At 37.1% G+C, this 20,590-nt stretch overlaps 1 protein-coding gene across 2 annotated transcripts in view; it reads left to right on the forward strand.

Moving 5' to 3' along the window:
* GPR155 (G protein-coupled receptor 155) overlaps positions 1-20,012 on the forward strand; it is a 37,252-nt gene extending 17,240 nt beyond the window's left edge. The window contains exons 9-17 of one of the 2 annotated variants that reach the window (XM_019653725.1): positions 2,107-2,191; positions 2,837-2,927; positions 3,915-4,125; positions 6,975-7,079; positions 10,697-10,833; positions 12,343-12,438; positions 15,657-15,721; positions 16,992-17,129; positions 19,528-20,012. In XM_019653725.1, the coding sequence (XP_019509270.1) occupies positions 2,107-2,191; positions 2,837-2,927; positions 3,915-4,125; positions 6,975-7,079; positions 10,697-10,833; positions 12,343-12,438; positions 15,657-15,721; positions 16,992-17,129; positions 19,528-19,819 (1,220 nt within the window). In that variant the 3' untranslated portion in view covers positions 19,820-20,012. The remainder of the gene's footprint in view (positions 1-2,106; positions 2,192-2,836; positions 2,928-3,914; positions 4,126-6,974; positions 7,080-10,696; positions 10,834-12,342; positions 12,439-15,656; positions 15,722-16,991; positions 17,130-19,527) is intronic. The other variant, XM_019653726.1, reaches the window with a different exon arrangement.
* The last annotated feature ends 578 nt before the right edge of the window (positions 20,013-20,590 follow it).

A 20,590-nucleotide genomic window follows, 5' to 3' on the forward strand; every position in this document is an offset into this window, starting at 1 on the left:
GCGGGTTGGGGGAGGGGGGTTGTCACTTTGAGGGGTAAAAAGTATAACTATTGCATTGTGTTGTACAGCTGAAACTAATTTAAAAAAAAGGCTCCCTGAAATCCTCAGGTAGGCATGCCAAAATCTATGCAACGACACTGTTCTGAATTTCTTTACCTGTGAAGGTGCCCTTTAACCTTGAGATTATTATAACAGAATTTTAGATCTAACGTGTCATTTTAAATCATCCTATTCAGCCATTTTCAATGTCACTGGTTTGCATACCATTCTCATGATTTTTGTCATCTGCATACCACTTGTCCTTTTTTTCCCTTAAAATTGACTCACTTTTTTTATTTTAATAAATTGAGCCTTACGTCAGTAAAATCCCAGGTTTCATGTCTTAGTTAAAATTTTTTCAAGCACGTGTTAAACACTAATCAAAACTTTTTCACCCTTGTGCCACCTGTTGTCTCTACACTTTTGGAAACACTGGTCTAGTTAAAATCCTTCATTTTGCAAACGAGGAAAATAAGGCCCAAAGCATTTAACTGATTCAGGCAGGAGCTCTCACACCTTCATTAGTGAGAGATCCAGGGCTAGACTGGGCATGTTCCCATATCAGTCTTTTCTCAAGGAAGAAATAATGAACGTTAGAAATGTAAAGAGTGCCCTTGCGATGTTAACACAGTTGGCACACTTTGGTGATTGGTTACTGGTTTCCTTCCCACTTTGAAAACCTGGAATTAGAGAGTGTACAAATGTATTTAGAGAAGAGCAGTAGTATTATAGTATCACTTCCTGTAAAGAAAAACAGTTCTCAAGGACCTTAGTGTTAATTTGTATTATTTCTAGAACAGTGTTACTTAATCTGTACAATTTTAAATCTTATATATGGCTAATATACAACTTTAAAAGCAAAGTAAATTCACAGATGAGATTCAAACAAAACTATAAACTCAGTAATTGTAATTAGCAACATTAATTGACATGACAAAGGATCTTGTTTTGCTAATCAAATCACAGCTTGAAATGTAAAATGGAACTCACTTCTCTGGTTAGGTTTTCTTTTTGTGTGTTTTTTTTTTTTTTTTTTAGTTTGGCCTGCCTTTATTTCCATGTGTGGGCTTATGACCCATATGCTGCTTTTCTCCCATCAAATTACCATAGAACATTCATTTGGACCATGTGTTGTGGTATCATTTGGCCTTTACTTGGCTCAAACTGAATATGAAACCAAATGTAAGCCCTGAAATCATGAGACTATACTTTGGCTATAAGATGGACATCTAGGTGATTATCATTGAAAATATACCAAAAAGATTTAAAATTTATCATAGAAATTTCCAGATCCTGAAGAATATGTCTTAGGAACCCTCCGGATCTGATTTTTAGAAACACTAGTAGAGTTGGATTTACCGTGGAGCAGATGGCTGGGTTCCTAGACTTGTGCTGCCCTCTGCTGGCTGTGGGGCTTGGGCAAACCCTTGTTTCCGTATCTGTAAAACGAAGCTGTTAATTTAAAATGGTGGTTCCTTCTGACCCTACAGTTCTAAGATTCTATGATTATGTAGAATTTATTAAATAAGATGTTACTTCTATAAATAATTAGGTATAAATGACATGGAAAGCTTAAGAACTTTAAAACTTTTGTATTAAGTACATATTATATTTGTATTAAAGTCCATCATTTAGATTTGAGGCATTTTCCAAAAACAAAACCTGTGTAAGAATTGCCTGTATTTTCTTAGCACAAGCAGAGTGGGGGTGTTTTTATGCTTAGGATTGTTCTGTAGACACTTTAAAAATTTTCTTTTTCCAAATATATTTCGATTCTAAACACATCAGTCAAAAGAACAAGATGGTGATTTGGGGCTTTTGAAAATATCCTAATGTATAAAACAAGAAGATTTGAGTAAAGACGGTATAGGAGGGAAAACACAAATGATTTTGAATTAAGAAAACTTGCTTCAAAATACTGGGGGCAGCGTTTACTTAGAAGGAGTAAATGCTAAGGCAAAAACTACATACTGCTACTGAAACGAGCTTGGTTAAATAGAGTTCCATGAAGTCTGATCAACATCAAGAGTAATTATGTATCTTTCAATCTCTGTTTCTTGTTCATAGGCCTTCTAGCAATTTCTTTGTTTCTTTTGAAAAAGAGAGAGGGAGTACAAATTCCTGTTGGAATCATCATAATATGTGGCTGGGGGTAAGTTGGTAGTTTTGTTTGCTTACATTTTCCATATGTGCAGCGTTAAACAAAAAATGTAACTTCCACAGCTGGAAGTATTTTTAAAAGAGTTTATTAGATCATTGCTAGCAAAAAAGACCAGTCTTGGGGCATGGAGTCTAAACCACCCGCAGCAGGGCTAGGTAGGAAAGAGAACATGTCCATTGTCTCGGAGTTTGCAAACTTTCTTATACATCAAATAAGGGGAAGGGAAAAGAAAGATGTAACCCGTCTAAAGAATTTACATGAGCCATAGGCAAAACGGTGGGAGAAAGTGAAGCAGGGCCAGCTCTGGGATGGGCACAGAGTCTGCAAAAAGAAATGTCTGCTCCTGTGGACTCGCTGTGGGCAAGCCCACATGCAAACACTCCCGGAGTTCCATGGTGCTTGGCTTAAAAAACAATCTGCGGAAATAGGTACCTGGAAATCAAGCCAAAATTCCTACAGATCAACAGGAATGTGAACAGCCTTTCGTTAGGTGGCCCACCGCCATTACTAGACTAACAATTCTGTCTCTCTCATTTTCTGGGCCACCATAATTCAATTTAGAAGATCTCAGAATTTTCTCCTTGTCATCAGTTACTACTGTTCATCCTCCTTCTCTCTAAACCCTTGTTTTTGCAGAATTCCTGCTCTTCTTGTGGGTGTTCTTTTGATTACTGGAAAACATAGTGGAGACAGCATTGATTCAGCCTTCTTTTATGGAAAAGAGCAGGTGAGAAGAGCTTATTGACAGTACTGCTCTTGGTCTCGTTTTAGCTTGTTAATGTGTTTTGCTATACATACATTAAAATTAATTTTGAAAATCTGTTCCAACTTACTACATATCACACTGGTAATCCTATATCGCTTTGTTAAGTCACACTTCAAAATGTGGTAAAGATTTTACATGTCTGTGTTTTTAGCTGAGGATCTCCAAATGTTTGACACTAAGTCTTCTTAACCACATTTATGAATCTATGTTTCTTCTACTTTGAGAAAAGAGTGATTAACTTAAAGCCATTTAATAAGTTAGCAGTAATATAAAAGCCTCTTTACTTTCAATCCTATAATAAATATAAATTTCAGAACAAAAAGTATCGGGGGGAGGGAGGAAGAGTGCTTGAAAAGCTATAGAGAAGGAGACTTGTGGGACCTGCTGAATCAGAAATTCTCCAGGTGGTAGACCCAAGGATGTGTCTTCTTTAAAAGCCTCAAGTGATTTCAAATTCTTACCCTTTATTTTTTCCTGTTTTGTAATTTTGAATTTTATTGGGTTGTTGTGAGAATAAATAAGATTACGTAGAGAAAAGAATTAGATTACTGCTGGCATATAGTTAATACTCAATAAATATTAGCTGTAATTATTTATTTTTTATACTATCACCATAACACAATCTCTAGTTGAAGTACACTTGAACTATGTATTAAAGCAATACATAAGCAGTCTTTTAGATTACTTGTAAAGGAAACCCATGGCATTGATGCACAGTGAAAGAAGCATCTAGAAATCTTATATAATTACAAGCAAACTCTTATTTTTCTACAAATAACTTACATCCCTTCCATATCCTTCCTCTTTTTTAAGAACCACTATTCTAGAGCATTTATAGCTATGGAGACGTTGCATTTTCCACCAAAAAAAAGTGCCCTTAATCTATTCTACTAAGATTATCAAGATGGGTTTGTAAAATGGCCTAATGTCCTTTCACACTGTTGGCAGATGATCATCACATCCGTCACCCTGTTCTGCAGCATTGGGATAGCCGGAATATCACTAATGTGCATGAACCGCACCACCCAAGCAGGACACTATGAAGGCTTCCAGCATTCTCAGAACCACGTGGCGGCAGAGACTGGAAGCGCTGCTTTTGAGGACAGCCCAGTGCCGATAAACGAACCCGAGCCTTTTACAAGTGCTATCCCAGAAACAAGTATGATCCATAAATATAAAGAAACTCTTACATGCCTGTATAGCATGCATCCTAAATGTTTTGTTAAAGGCAATTTCCTTGAGCTATTTTGAATATCACAGGTATTTGTCAAATGAGGAACTTGAAGGATAGTCGACAATAAAAAGAGCTTGCAAGTTCATTCATTAGATACTTGTTTGTAAGTTCTTTTGTTAGGATAATCTTTTGGTAAAGCCTAAAACTTCCTCGGACCTGAGAGTTTTAGAAGACAGTAACAACTGAAGGAAGGCCCTTCTTAGGAACCTAAGCACCTACATTTGTTAATTTAACAACATTGTACAGTCAAGCACCATCAATAAAATGAAAAAGGAGGCCTGATGAAAGCAGGTTAAGGAGTTGGCAATCTACAGTGTACAGGCCAAATCTGGTCCACCACCTGTTTTTGTATGGCCCGAGAGCTAAGAATAGCTTGTACATGTTTAAAGGGTTGAAGAATTACATTTATGTTTCCACTAACATGTTTAAAGCCGCTCTCCCTAAGTCTCCTGATCATGCCCAGCATCCTCTCCTTCCTCACTTTCTTTGTGGATTCTTACATTTATCCTATAAATCTATCTACTATTTGTTTACAGGCAGGGCTTGAAGACCACCACTTCCGGTTAGCCTGCTGTGTCTTCCTCTCCCACGAGTATTTCAGAAGAGGCCAGGAAAGGCCTGAGACTGTCTGTGGGGAGCCCTAAACTAAGTGTCCTAAGCCCAGAGACTTTTGCTGCTACCTCTTTACCTGTCTTTTAAAAATAGCAAATAACCTGTACCATAGATGTTCTCTGAATGCTGTGTCATCGTCTCCAGCAGGAAAAACTAGCTTATACCTTTAGAATAAATAAATGGAGAGCCAGAAGACAGCTACCACTTACCTGCTCAGGAAACCTTCTGTAATGCTTATATTTCCCTCTCCTCTTATCTCACTTTTGTAATCGCTTTTTAAATTATCTGTATAACCCACTGGACTGTAAGAGCTATCACTGACTTGCCTATCATTATAGCCTCAGCACCTAGCATGGTATCAAGCTTAGTGTACATGTCCGGTAACATTGGTTAAATGGATGGATAGATGGATGGATGGATGGATGGATAAGATAACACCATGATTTTCTGAAGCTGCCCTGGAAACTGCCACGGCAGAATACTTGTTTATTTGCCTATTCACCCATGTTCCTGGGGAAAAGATCTTTAAACCCGTTGGGTTATTTTCCTTCCCTAAATCCCGCTCTCTTCTGATCTGCTAGTAGTATTGACACATTACACATTAGCTGTCCACACTGGCCTCCCCAAATCTCAGTAATATAAACTAGTTCACTCTCTTCTGCCCCTTGCTACACATTTGTCAGTGACCCATGGTTTTCACATGTTCTAGTGTGGAATTATGAGTGAAAGGAAAATTAACCTATTTTAATATGAGATCAACTGTTCAGTTAATAAAAGAGAAGGCAGGCTGGTGGGCTACTTATATATCCTTCTTATGTTTGAATGAAAAAACTGCCATAGTACTTTTCATGGTGGCCATAATCTTCCGTGTGTGTGTGTGTGTGTGTGTGTGTGTGTGTGTGTTCCCTATTGTATGTCATTGGAGTGGACTGGCTTTATATCTGTTTTCTTAATGATTTCATCTTGGCTAATTTAAGCTTTCATGTTTCTGAAGATAAGAGCGCTGGGCCAGATGATCTCTGGATTTTCTTTTTTATTATTCTGTGGCTCAACTGTAACCTTAAGATAGCATTATTATTGTACATTTGGAAGACATTTGTAATAGCTTATTATAGATTGTAGTTTTCATTCTTTTGAAATCTTTTGTTTTCTTTTTAAGAACACTACTGAAGAATTAAAGCACATTATCAATGGAAGGTTCCCCCTAGAAATTATTCTTTTTTCTAGCATATTACATTTTAATACAGTCTATTACTGAAGCTATTATTCTATTCTAATCCTTATTAAGGAATGCCATGTCTGTGTATGTGTGAAATGTTTTAAAGGACACTGCATGCAGTTCTCTGACTACATAGAGGAAAAAGTTACAGCTCTGACTTCTGTAAACCAATCTACCAATCTACCTAAAACCAACAAGAGATTTTCAGCAGTATATATTTGAAAAGAAAAATGGATATCATTGTTGTTACTGTATCTTCTAAACCAGTAGGAGACACCGTCTTGAAAGAAGTGAGCTTGAGCTAAACTTAGAGGAGGGGAGAGTTTGGATGAATTAACAAGGGTGGTAAGTCCCTCTCAAACAAGGCCTGGAGACCCAAATAAGCATGTGATTTGTGGAGGACACTAAAGAATTGTTCTGAAAGCAGGGAAGGGCCTTTGCTGAATAGTGGGAGTGGCTGGATAGGGAGAGAGGGGCCAACTAGAGAGCTTTCCAATTCAGGCCAAGGAATTTGAATTAACTACCATTAGCCAGAGAGCATTAGGGCATGTTTTTGAGGAGTGATGAAATAAAAGTTGTATTTTAGGAAAGTGTTCAAATACTTAGTTCCAAAAGCATAGTGGAAACTAATAAAACAGCATGGATAAAAACATTTTTCCTTGTCTCATACAGTGAGGAGAGACAGTATGTAAAGGAGCTGATCTTCTGTCAGGCACACTTTCAATGTTAACTTTTCTATATAAGCACACTCGAACACTTTTCGATAGATACTATGTGACAACGTTTTCATTGAGGTGGCATGGGAAATTTGTGTGTGCATGATTGGATTTATTTGGGTGTTTTGTTTGTTTGGTTGGTTTTTTGGTTTGCTTGTTTTGGCATCTCTTGACGTTGTCTGTGTGGTGATTGGGCTCTGTCCTCACACGTTATTTTATCTGTATAGGTTGCTGCTCCTGCTCCATGGGAAATGGTGAATTACACTGCCCATCCGCAAAGCCAGTAGCCAACATAAGCACTAGTGGGCCTCTGACTCCTTCATTTGAGAAAAGTAAGTACCTCTGGGCTATGAGGGTGGGCCTAAGGAACGGATGGTTCCTTATCCTTATGCCTTAAAAGAACTCTGCATAGAATTTTTATAGCAGTTACACTGTTTGAGAATATGTATTCTCAAATAAGATGGGAGAAAGTGTTAATAGGATAATGATCATGCATAGATGGAATACTTATTTTAAAAAATAAAGTTCTTATAATGTAGTAATAGGTAGTATTACACACACACACACACACAAATTAATTTTTCCAGTAAATTTAACACAAGTAATAATTCCAAGAAGTTTGCCCTAACTACCATTATTTTTTTGGCCTTTTTTCTTGCTTTAGAAGCAGAGATTTTCTGCCTCTCCTCCCCCAGGGCCAGGACTAATTAATTAGTGCTTAATTACATTTTGATTCCATATACTTAAAATATACCCTTTATTATGAAATAAGAAAATCTTTTAAAAGTAGTAACCTTTTGGCATACAGACTAAAAGATTGAATTACATTTGCGGTCTGAATTTCAAATTATTTAAAACAATTAGAACACATGTGAATTTATAATGCATTTTTAGTTGATTATGCTTATTTATAATCAAACTAGAAAGGGAAACCGCAAGGAGTCCTCTTTATGATGAAGCATATGTCAACTGAATTGTTGCCAAAGGCATTATGTTTTTATGTTAACAAATGTTGTGAGGGTTATAAGGAATAACGTAGGCAACTCACAGCACAGTAAGTGGTGTACAAAGGAAATGCTCACTAAACATAGTAGGAGCAGTAGTAGTTACTCTTCAGGGTTTACATTTGACTGCTATTTGCTGGCTAGGAATGAAAAATAGTAGAATTCGCATTTCCATAGAAAAAAGTAAAAATATATTAGATGTTGGGCCTTCACTGACTGTCTGATAGGAAACCTGTTTTGGCATTCACTTAAACTTGTCTTTCAGTTTTTATTTGCGTGCCCCCTTTTTAAAGCTAATGTTTCTTTACATCAGAATTCCCAAGCCTTTCCACCTTATTTTTTTCCTCCCTACACAATCGGTATACCTAATAGTAAAGCCCACTGACAAATTCAACATGTAATTTGATTTAATAACTTTTTTTGCCTCCAAAAGTCTCCTTATCCTTTGTTTATCTGTCATTCTCTTCATTAATAATCCTGATTCCTGAAAACAAAAGTGGGGACTTCTTAGATTTTCTGACCATATTTTATAAAAATTATATAGAATGAGATCCATTATAAGTGGACTTCATCGGCTCATATAATTTAGTATCATTCCTAAGCCTGAAATAAAGAAAGTCTAAAGGAAATCAACCATGACAAATAAGAAATTTTAGAGTTTAATAATATAATTAATTACTCACCCCCAAAACACTTGGCACAGCAACTAGGCAAAACAAATATTGCAATGTATAAAAAAGGCAAATGAAACATACTAAAATTTATTTTTATCCATTTCTATAATATCTGAATATTTTAAGAGCAGTATATATTTATATATACTGCTAGAATTTTTAACAGCAATATTTACACAACTAATTTTTATTAAAATAGTATCATATTACAGAGATAGTTTGGCAGCCTGCTTTTGTTTTACTTAGCAGCACTGTGAACTTTCCCCCATGCCATTAGCTATTATGCTAGATCACATTGAACGCTCTGGGAGTATATGTCCTTTTCTGAAAAAGTGGCTTTAGGAAATAATATTTTTATTGTTAGCTTGAGGGTAGAGGTACCCTGTGTTTTAGTCATTGAGGTTTTAAAACAAGACTGTGTGTTAAACTAGACATCTATTTTATAAAAATGTTTCCCCCTTTTTTTATTTTATTTTATTGGGGAACAGCCATAATCATTGGTTACACATTGCTTTCATGCTACAATGGCATAGTTGACTCTCTTAAGGAGGACGCAGCTCACAGTGGCCCATGCGGGATTGAACCAGCAACCTTGGTGTAATCAGCACCACGCTCTAACCAACTGAGCTAACCGGTCACCCTGTTTTCCCCTGGTTTTTTTTTTGTTTTTTTTTTTCTTTTTTTTAAGATTTTTATTTTTTATTTTTTTTATTGGATAATTGGGGGGATGGGAACAGTGATGGGGAATTGGGGAAAGGGGAACAGACAAGTTGCTGTCGTTTTGTTCTTCAGTCTAGTTGTGGAGGACGCTGCTTCACTGGCCCAAGTTGGCACCATCATTGTGCTCTTCCCTGGCGAGGCAGATCAGTCGCCGGCTTCTGGACGGCCGCTCACTGCGGCTGCTCACTGCGGCTGCTGGCCGCTCACACTGGCTGCTGGCCGCTCACGCTGGCTGCTGGCTACATACGGTAGCCCATGGCAACCCACTGCCACAGGGAGTGCAGCCTACACCGTAGGCCAGCGACTCACGGCAGCCCAGCTCCAGGTTGAACTGTTGTTCAGCATCTTAGCTGTAGAGGGCAGTGTCACTGGCCCTCATATGTGGGATCCGAACCGGGGCCCTCTGGCATCCCAGGCGAGTTCTTAACCATCGCGCCACTCGGCTGGCCCTGTTTTCCCCTGTTTTTGATGCCATATGTATATAATGAAGCTGAGGTAGGAAAACAAAGGTTTCTTGGGAAAGGCCCCTCACCTCTATTTTAGGCCAGAGAAGAGTCATAACTGTGATTTTGATTTGGTTCCATATGCGAAGAGAATAAAGTGTGTGTGTGTGTGTGTGTGTGTGTGTATTTTTTTTTCCAGTTGAGCCACTCTGCCACCTGTTGGCAGCTCAGCTCAGGCCGGGAATCGAACTGGTGACCCTGTTGCTCAGAGCTCGCACTCTTGAGCGAGCTCTTAACCAACTGAGCCACTCGGCCAGCCCCTAAAGTGTATATTTTTTACTTGGTTCCTTAAACATCTTTAAGGAATTAAGATAAATGATATTTTACATATTGGAAAATGTTTTTATGTGCAAATTTCAAAATTTGATTCTGTATTCAATCCTTTACTTTTTAATTAGAGACTGGTAGTCCTCAGATTAAGTATCAGGTTGAAAAAAAATACTGTTTGAAATTACTGGGTTTGCCTGTTAAATTTTAATTGGCCATATGAGTTAGTTAACATTTATCAGTAGATGTGCCTGCAAGTTTTTCCCTAACATGAATTTCTTGAAATATTTCATGCTCGTTTTGCCATTATTGTGGGAACGAAAATGGCCATGTCCTTCAGTTTATTTATTACAGACTCTTTTAATAAATTTTAAAAATAAAAGAGTTTAAATTTTAAACTCTTTAGTGAAAGGCAAGTGGTAGTAGTTTGTTTTACAGTTAGCCAAAATAGGGTATTTATGACCAATATATGTATTTATCACAGGCTAAACTTGAATTATTACTTTACCCTTCAAAAAAAAGCATATAAATATTACGTTGTTAAATAGTGTAGAAGGGAACTATTGCATACCACTCATGTTTTTTCAGATTAAAAACACCCTACAAGTAGAACTCTCCTGAAACAACATGAAGGAGCCTTCCTCAGATTTCGTCTAAAATAATCTACTGATGCTGAGCTGAAAGTGCATATGTGGTGGTTTGCCTAGGAAGTCATTATGAATTTAAAATGCATTCAAATAAAAAGCTCTGATTACAAATTGTTGTACTTACTGTTTTGTAGATGATCATTGTGTGAGCCGCTGTAACTCCCAGAGCTGCATATTAGCCCAGGAAGAAGAACAGTATCTACAGAGTGGAGACCAACAACTGACTCGACATGTGTTGCTGTGTTTACTTCTCATTATTGGCCTGTTTGCTGTAAATGTTTCTTCTGATTTTGTTTTTTGGGGCCATTTCTTTAAATGTCTGGCAAAGGTTTTATGCAGGCATCTGGGAGAAACTTAGTTACTACTTCCCATGGTGGGTGGTGGGTAGGCCATCTGAATCCTACTCTTGAGCTAAATGTTTTGGGGGAAAAGAGGAATGAATAATTTATATTACTCTGTTGCCTAAATGCTCCAATATTTTGCTTAGAGGCACTTACTCATTCTATGCTCTGAACCTGGAATTTGGTAAAACCAGGTATCTGCATGATGTGTACGAGGCCACGTATTCCTAACGTGTTTCTTGACTGACCTCAGTGGATAAATGCCTACATGGCCTCTCAGGAGATATTCCTCAAATAAATAAACTTTAAAAAATCATTTTTAATTATGAAAATAACATAACCACTTCATACAATAGATATAAAAATAGAGAAAAGAGGAAACATATCCATTAAACTACTGCCTTCCATTTTTTAATACATTTTTCATGGTTCTAATCATACATACAGATTATATCCTGCTTTGTCATTTATGTCGAGCATTTTCATGTTGCTGCATAGTTGTTCATAACCATTACTTTAAATGGCTCCTCAATAACCATAAAGGAGATACATTATCATTTACTCAACCGTTTATGGGTTGTTCCTGGTTTTTCAAAGTGTTCTAATAAACATCTCTGTGCAGTATATTTCCTTATGACAGATTCTCAAAGTTGGGAAACCTGGATCAAAGAGTATAAATATTTCTGTGCCTTTGGATGCATTTTACTAAATTGTTTTCCAAAGGAGTACTATAGATTTATAAAGTACTCTCACCAACACTGAATATTATAAAAGTTTTAATTTGATAATTTTATAAGCTAAACATAGCATTTTATTTTTTAAAATGCATTCCTTTGTTTACTAATGGTTTGGTTTTTTGGGGTTTTTTTTTACGTTCTTATGTCCTTTTTGAATTGTCGGTTATTATTATATAATTTTTTGAGATGGTTTAAGTGTAACTTGCCTAAAAGTGTGAAATGGGTCATATAACCTGTAAAGAAACCCTCTTACACTTTTTACACTGGTATGGTCATTACATAGAATGATATAAGCCAGCACCATTTTAACTGCTGTTTAAGAACCAGAATCAAAAAGTAAGAAATGCTGCCAAGAAGTGCTGCTTAGTGATGTGATTGTTTTCATTGTGTAGAACTAATTTTAAAATCAGCCCTGTCTTACGTTAGTCGGCAGTCCTGATATATTATGTAAGCTTCTGTATTATGGCTCGTGTCTTCTTGCTTCAAATCTGATCAGAATAGATGCTGTTTGAGTGACATCTGTCAAGAGGAGAGGTTGAAACCTCTTGTTCAAAAGACAAAGCTTCTATAGTCTCTTGGTGTTTTTCCCTTTAGTCTTTCTCTCCCTAATTATTAAGTAGGTAAGTTATTGTTCTGTGTTCTGGATAGAGAGAAATGATTAGCTTGTTTCATTTTAAAACACTACTTTCCCTTCTTTTACAGAATCTTTCCAGTTGTTTATGGTGGCTATTCAACCAAGAGCCTGGAAGACTCTATGTTGAGTTACAGTTCTTCTGTGCTGTGTTTAACTTTGGCCAGGTATCAACTTACTGAGAATTTTGAGGGGTTCTTGTTTGCCTGGATGGATTGATTGGGGCAGGGTGCGGAAGTTGTTTTCTTTTAAATCAAAAGGGTTTAGTTAGTTTGCCAGCTGCTGCTATGCTTTACAGCTGACAGCTGCTGCCTGGCTCCTAGTAGAGATGAATTATTATATAGGTTAAAGTCATCGAAATGCACACTGAGTGTTGTAGTCAGAAATACCAAATAGTTTTTGCTTTGGTTTTGAGAGAAAGAATGAAAATTTAAGCAGGGACAAGATGTTCCAAGTTCTTTTTGAACTTTGTTGCGGTCTTAACAAATCACTCTGGGAAAATGACTTACCTTCTCTGAGCCTTTAGTTTAGCCACTTCAATTGATGTGCATTATTTCATTTACATTTTTATATTTCTTGAACAATAGGTACTTAAATGTTTTCTAAAAATTATGAATTGGTGGATAAGTAAATTTTGGCCGGGTAGTTACCATTCCTTGAGAGACTACTATATGCCAACCATTGTTAAGCATTTTACATTAATTATCTCATTTAAATATAATACCTGCGAAGTAGACACTATTATCCCCAGTTTAAAAATTAGAAACTAAAATTTTATGAAGTTATACAGTAAGTGCTGTTGTCTTTATGTCGCTATTAAAATAGATATTTAAGAGGGCTGGCCGAGTGGCTCAGTTGGTTAATAGCTTGCTCAAGAGTTTGAGCTCTGAGCAACAGCAGTTTGATGCCTGGCCCGAGCTGAGCTGCCGCTAAGCTGCCAATAGGTAGCAGGATGGCTCAGCTACAAAAAAAAAAACAAAAAAACCCTCATCAGTGACAGTCCAGATATAATTCCTCACAGTGGAAATCTCGTCCCTTTAAGGATGTTGAGTATCGGGCATAGTAAGCTGGTACTATTATGGCTTTTTGGAAACCACCAGGCATCTATCCCCATTTCACGCATTTCACACACAGAGTGTATCTGAGATTATTCAATGTTTCTCCTCAGCCTCTGGGCACGACATTATCGGTCTTCATACCATTAAAAGTGGGTTGTCATCGAATATAAATAGCTCGGTGATATTCAAATTTACTCAAAAATTCTGCCTTCCCACGTTAAAAGCACCCATCAAGAGCTGCGAAAGCACAAGCCATTAATGCTTCTAGACAAGTCACTCCAACACAACCCAATTCCATTTCAAAAATGTAAAAATCAGTCTGATTACACCAGAAGCACACAGTATGGCCCTAATAACACTGTTAGGGCCCATGATGGAATTTGCTAAGGCAGCACAGCATGAGTGTCAGAATCTGCTGCTAAGAATTCCGTGACATTTCCTTATGCTACCACAAATAATACTGGATTACTTCCAACACTAAGTCTTACCGCTTTTCAGATGAGTACAGTGGAGGTGATACGAGACGGGTGGTGAGCATCGTGCTCATCTCGCCACGACTGTTATGAAGGGGGCAGACTTTGAGAAGGGCCCACCCTTCTGTGGTTTCCCTCTTGGATGCGGTCCCACAGAGGAGGCTTTGGGCTGAAATAAGAACATGGGAAACACCCAGTCACATCAGAGGCTCCACCACTTGTCCCAGCTCTGCTCCAGGGTAAACAGAGCCTGTCTCGTCCACCTACACGCCTCTCACAGCTGTGGAGTTAGTGGTGCGCTTCCTGATAGCTGCTTTCATCAGCAGGTGGTCCCTCTCCTCAACTCTAGATGTTTCTGCTCCTCTCCTGAGATGCTTGATTAAGTGGGATGTTTCCTCCCTCCCTCCCGTTTTTCTTCTCTCCTTTCCTCCCTCCCTTCCACAAATATGTGAACATCTTATGTCCCCAACACTAGGGACACACCAGTGAGCACACAGACAAAAACCCCTGTCCTCCCAGGATTCGTATTGTAGAATGGGNAAATTTTAATTGGCCATATGAGTTAGTTAACATTTATCAGTAGATGTGCCTGCAAGTTTTTCCCTAACATGAATTTCTTGAAATATTTCATGCTCATTTTGCCATTATTGTGGGAATGAAAATGGCCATGTCCTTCAGTTTATTTATTACAGACAGACATGAGCATCCCAGGGGCTACTTGTACCACCTCACTTCGGGATACTATTTAAGGTCTGCGAGCATAATTTGTTCCAGAAACAAACTACTCGTATTGCAAGACATCGCTCATTTACCATGTTAAAGTGTATTGGAAATGTCTGATCGTCTTACAGAACACTCGCAAACCAAGTTACTCACTATCCAAGGTTTTAATGTACTAGGTTGGAAAAGCATAGTCTCACTTGGCATTTTGCATTTTTAAAGCCTACTCTAAGGTGCACCACCACAGGACTGGCACGAGAAAGGGTCTCAAACAGAAGCTAATGCCAGGAATGCTGCATTTGAAATGCTGCCCCACAGCTAGATTATGGTTCAAGTGCTTCAAAGGAGGGAGTGCGATTCAACCCCACCCCCCACCCCACCATCCCATTTTTCTCCTGGGGAGGTGAGGTTTAGTAGTCAGATCATTCCTTTTTAGTTCTTTATAGTTTGGGAGTGAAGAAAGGTAGGTCCTTCATGTAATGCTGGTACACTGCACTCTCATCCCCCCTCCCACCAGCCCACACTTAGATCCCTTATCCAACCGTGCCTGACTAATGGCAGTTCCCAACCTCCTGTCTCCTCCCCAAGCTGTCCTCATCTGCTATCTGTGGCTGATACCTGGTGCCGGTTTGCCTCATCGCCCCCAAATCCTTCATGCCCCTTCCCTAAGCAGTAGACAGGTTCATTTCACATAAATTTTGTTCAGTTGCTGCGTTATATTCAGAATCTGCAGCACTTTTAAATTCTATAATTTCTGAAGTTTTAATGGAAAAATAATAAGGAAATACTTAAGTACAATGTGAAATATTTTATGTTTAAAAAGGGAATAACACAGAAATATAGCCCTTAAATGTTTCTGATTTTCTCAGTAAGCTAGCATGCACATGCGGTCACTCAGTACTGGCTTATATCACACATAATCAGTACGACAAATGACAGGAAAGAAGCAGCCAAGTATTATACCTGCCTCCAGGCACAGAACTTCAGAGGGCCTGCCTAGTGTGCTGCATTTAAAATGTTGCTCAAATCACTATGTGTTTGCTTCCCCAAGCACTAAATTTGGTGGTTTCCATAATTTCTCTGTCTTAAAATTTTATTGTTGTATTCATAAAATACAACTTTTTTTTTCCATAGGGATTTATTTCCTTTGGCATCTTTGGATTGGACAAACATTTGATCATCCTACCTTTCAAAAGAAGGTAAACTTATTTGAAATAAATCTGTATCTGTAAATGTAATGACAAAGCCATTCTATTAAAATACTGATATTTTTAAACCTTTAGTGACTAACTGCTGGGAGACCACAGAAAGTGTGAACTAAACACTACAGAAAGATTATCTCTTGACTCACATATTTGTTATAAATCACTGCAGAGAAAATATTGAAGAACTGTTATTAGTCTAACATTGTAATTTGTATTTTAGCAAAATTGATGGACGCTGGCTTCTATCTATGCCATTAACTACATAAAGTAAAATGAAACTTGAAAATGTATTTAGAAATGGAAGTAATAGGTGGTGTGCCCCCAAGGGTCTATATTTGATTGTCTTTCTCCTTTGAAAACAGGATTTCTCTCTCAAACTGACAATTTATAGAAAACTCAAGGTTTTTTCCTTTCTAAATGTTTAGGTTTTTATTAGCTTATTGAAGTGTTTCTTTGAGCTCAGATCAGGAATTTCTTTATGAAAAATAATGAAGTAGGAATACTCCAACTTGGGTATAGGAGGGAGTGGCTGGAGGAACAAATCCTTGTACTTCTTCATTTGTTTTCAAAGTCAAAATTAGTAGAAACTAGAAGTATTAATGGAATTTCTCCTACTAACTATATAAAATGTGCCCAGTAATTAGTAACTATTCTTTTTCTACTTCTCCTTTTTCATCATCATTAACATCATCATCATTAGTAAGGTATAGTTTCTAGGGCCATAATCCTTTCACGGGGGAGGAAAAGCATAATAGGAAAGTCACTTAACTTAGTTACCAGATTTATAATGTTGATCAATTACGATAGTCAACAGATTTATTGTCTGGGCTGGCAGAAACACCATTGTTCTGAACTCCAGATCCTAGTATGTGTTTCTTGGGTACTGAAATTGGAAAATGATTATATACTTAATCTGTGTAATTATTTTTGCATTTCAAAACAGCAGAATGTGGAATCAGGCACTTCATTTATGGTAGAAACTGAAATGGGACAAATGTGTCTTGGGGATATTTTACAAAATGTTCAAGCCCTGCACTCCAGCTTACCTCACCCCCAACCCAGCCTGCTTTGAATAGGAAACCAAAGGCAGGCTCAGTATGTTTCTGCTTCAGACACTAATCACTAATGATGTCTGTGTTGTAGATGACAGCCTGGGTAAATGACAGCTTTGGAACAGCCATGTTGATGGGGTAATAAGCAGGAAGGGTTCTCTCTCAGTGCTTTTCTTTCCCTAAAAACAGCCTCCTTAAATTTTGGTTTTCAGACTTGAATTTCTATGGAACCATAAAGAAACAGCAGAAAACAGGGATTCTCCTGTTCCTGAGGAAATAAAAATGACCTGTCAACAATTTATCCATTATCACCGTGACCTCTGTATCCGAAATATAGTCAAAGAAAGAAGGTAAGTATAGATTCCAGATAACTATATTTTAGATGATTAATTTTGGTTTGTAACAGGTTAAGTACTGTGGCTGTGACTAACTACCTGATTGTTCTTTTTATTAACACACATACATGTAAAAGTTAAAATAGCTATGGGTCAGTTTATAGTTTAAGAAGCAGCATACGTAAGAGCCATATCACTTTGATTTTTATATTTTTAAATGTCATATAACTTCCAATTTCCATATAAAATAATGTGAAAACTTTAGAACGAACCAAAGTGTAGTAGAATATTAACATTCACTTCATGGTGGCCGTTAGGGTTTCTCATAAAATTTTGAAATACATTTAGATTTAGAAGTGATTTTACATTCCCATCTCCTAGTGGTATATTATTTCATATTACTAATGATATTGTCAAGAAAATGAAATGATATTTCTGTCTCAATTAATTCTGCTGCTTATTTTTCACCTCAAGTCATAATCTTCAGTCTGTGACATCATATTTATTCTTCTAATCCTCAAGGTACAGAGTTCTTGATTTATTCTTCTAATTCCTCAAGGAGCAGGAAATCAAAACACAAAATGTTACAGTACCAATATTTTTGGTTGTCATAAAAGAGAAAAAAAACAAAACATAAAGAACCAAATACTTTGGTGTCTGTAACTAACAATTTGAAAATTACCACTGAGGATGATTTATTTACACATATTATGCCACTGTATTTCATCATGACCAGAGGTAGCCTGGCATAGCTAGTGGAAAGGGGACTCACTGAGTGGGGACTAATACTAGAACGCAACTCCTGGATCTGCCACTTATGAGCTGTATGACACTAGGCAAGTTCAGTTCTCCAAACTTTAGTTTTCCTCGTCTTTAAAATACTTTAAAATACCTGGATCTTAGGGTTGTTCGAATTAGATGACAAATATCTATGATGGCCAAGGTCTGTTTCTGGAAATGGTAAACTATAAAGAAAAGTTAGTTTCCCACCCTTGAAAGACCAAACTCAATTATTTCAAAGAACCATCTGTGGATAGTTTCAACAATTTAAAACTGCTTTTTAAAATTGGAAAAGGGAACTCCACGTTCGCTCCACCAGGCCCACTGTGATTGCCGACTGTCAGGAACTGCCTGGGTTCCAGGTGGCTGAATGGGCACTGGCTGGCGGGGTGCTGCTCTGCAAGCCTACACAGCAGCACGCTTTCTGACTCCCTGTACAACTCCACGGGCTGTGGTTGTAGCTGCCTGATGGGTCATCAAGGAGCAAATACTATTCCGTTGCTGTCGGATAGAAGGTGTTGGCTATAAAATAATACTCAGCAAGCAGGAACAAGGCTCAGACTCAGGTTGTAATATTTAGGCTTCCATTGAAAGTGCTATTTGTAGTTGCAAAGCATAAATTAAGATATCTTATTAACTGATGTTAAAATATTGTAATTTATATGTACTTGAGAAAAATTTTTATGTTTATTAACCTCTTTTCTAATTTTTATATGAACATATAATGTATATTCTCATTTGTGGTTAAATGTTTTAAAATTTTTGTCACCTATTTCTCATTTCATCTTGATTTTCATCCACAGTTTCCTATTGATAAAGCACTTTAGGTTTTACAGCTTGCCTGATGTTTTTGGACAGATTCATGTTGTCTGTTGCATATTTATGAAAATGTACAGAATCATTTGTTGTTGTTTTTTACATTTCTCTTTCCCTTGTTTATTTGTGTATACCTGAGGCACCCCACATTTACATTAGGAAGACAAATTTTAAGTAATCAAGAAATAGATTTATAATTAAAGTACATTTTAAAAATCTTAGATTTGTAACAAGACAGATCTCACTTATTCTTTCCTTCCTTCCTAATGCAGCCAATTCCTGACAAACATATCATTAATATTGTCTTGGCTGCTGAGGGCAAGAAGAAAGGCTACTTGTGGGCGCTATGATAAGCAGAAAATATAGTTTGATTTGAGTAGTTTAGTAAAAATAGTCACTTCTTAAGAACTTGTAAAAGATATTTAATGTTCATGAGACAAATTACTTGTTATGAATATAATTTATAAAATATATATATTATAATATTCAGCTGTCTATAGAATGGATCTGATCAGAAAGGCCATCTACTATAAAAAGAATATCTTTGTAGATGAATTTACATTCTTTGTCATTTTTTGAGTTAAGCATTTCCGTTTTCATAAGCATATTATTGGCATATTTTCTTTGTCTCCAGTTGATCTTTCTAGGGCCAGGTGAGTTAAACCCTTTATATTCAGAATAGTTTCATTCCTGCCACACTTTTAACTATCATGCTGTCTTTCCCTGTCTCCTTCTATTTTCCTTGCTTGTCTTTTATCATGCAGTGCTGATACCAGATTTACAGAACATATGGGTGAATCATTCCTTTGACATACAGGTGTGGTTCAAAGACTTCTGCTGGGACCTTCTGTGGCTGTGACCTGGTGAACTGGCTAATTGAAGTCGGCCTTGCCTCCGACCGTGGTGAAGCTGTGATATATGGAGACAGACTGGTGCAAGGGGGAGTCATCCAACATATCACCAACGACTATGAATTTCGGGATGAGTACTTGTTTTACAGATTTCTTCAGAAGAGTCCTGAACATAGTCCTCCTGCTATTAATGCAACCACTCCCCAGCAGGAAAGGTATAAAGAAATTGAGCATTCATCCCTATCCCCAAAGACCTAAATTATGAAGGAGAGAACCCCACATGGAGTCATATTCTAGCCCCAGACCTGTTACTTATTAACTGTGTGACCTTGGGCAAATCACAACCTCTCTGAGCCTCAGGTGCCTCTTCTGTAAAGTTTGATATGTTCCCACCCCATGCTAACATTCTGTGATTTTATGTGTATGCAAAACACACAGGAAACTGACATAGGAAAAAAAGAAAAAATCAAAATTTAAAATTCTGAATGAATATCACTACTAATTATTAAATGTTAATAACTAATTTTGCCAACATTTAAAAACATTGCTTCCTGCAACTGTTTGCTCTAATTTCAAAATCAACATCCAACTTACTATTCCTTTAAATTGCCAAACCTGGCAGGTATAGTGCTGCTGGCAGGACACAGACCTTAAATTATGACAACTTTGCACTTATTAATAGCAACTTCTAAGATAGAATACTAATGATTCTAATAAGAGACCTTCTTATTCTATTTTTCCTATTTCCTTGACAAATAGTACTCATTAAAAATGAAAAGTGCTATATTTTTAAGATTCATCTTTTCTTGCTTTTCTATCCAAAGTGCTAATCTGTGCCACTAGGAATGGAATAAGAACTTCCATAAATCTCATCTCCAAAATCCACCAACAGAAGTGTAGTCTAATCTTTAACTTTTGTACTAAAAATAGTAATTTGAGCAGATTCATTTAAATTTTGTCAACAAAATTATTGCCATGTGATGTTTGCATAGAGTACCACAGTGCAGAAGGATAACCTTATTCCTTAGT

The sequence above is a fragment of the Hipposideros armiger genome, unplaced genomic scaffold (genome assembly GCF_001890085.2).
Source record: "Hipposideros armiger isolate ML-2016 unplaced genomic scaffold, ASM189008v1 scaffold_205, whole genome shotgun sequence".
Lineage (NCBI taxonomy): Eukaryota > Metazoa > Chordata > Mammalia > Chiroptera > Hipposideridae > Hipposideros > Hipposideros armiger.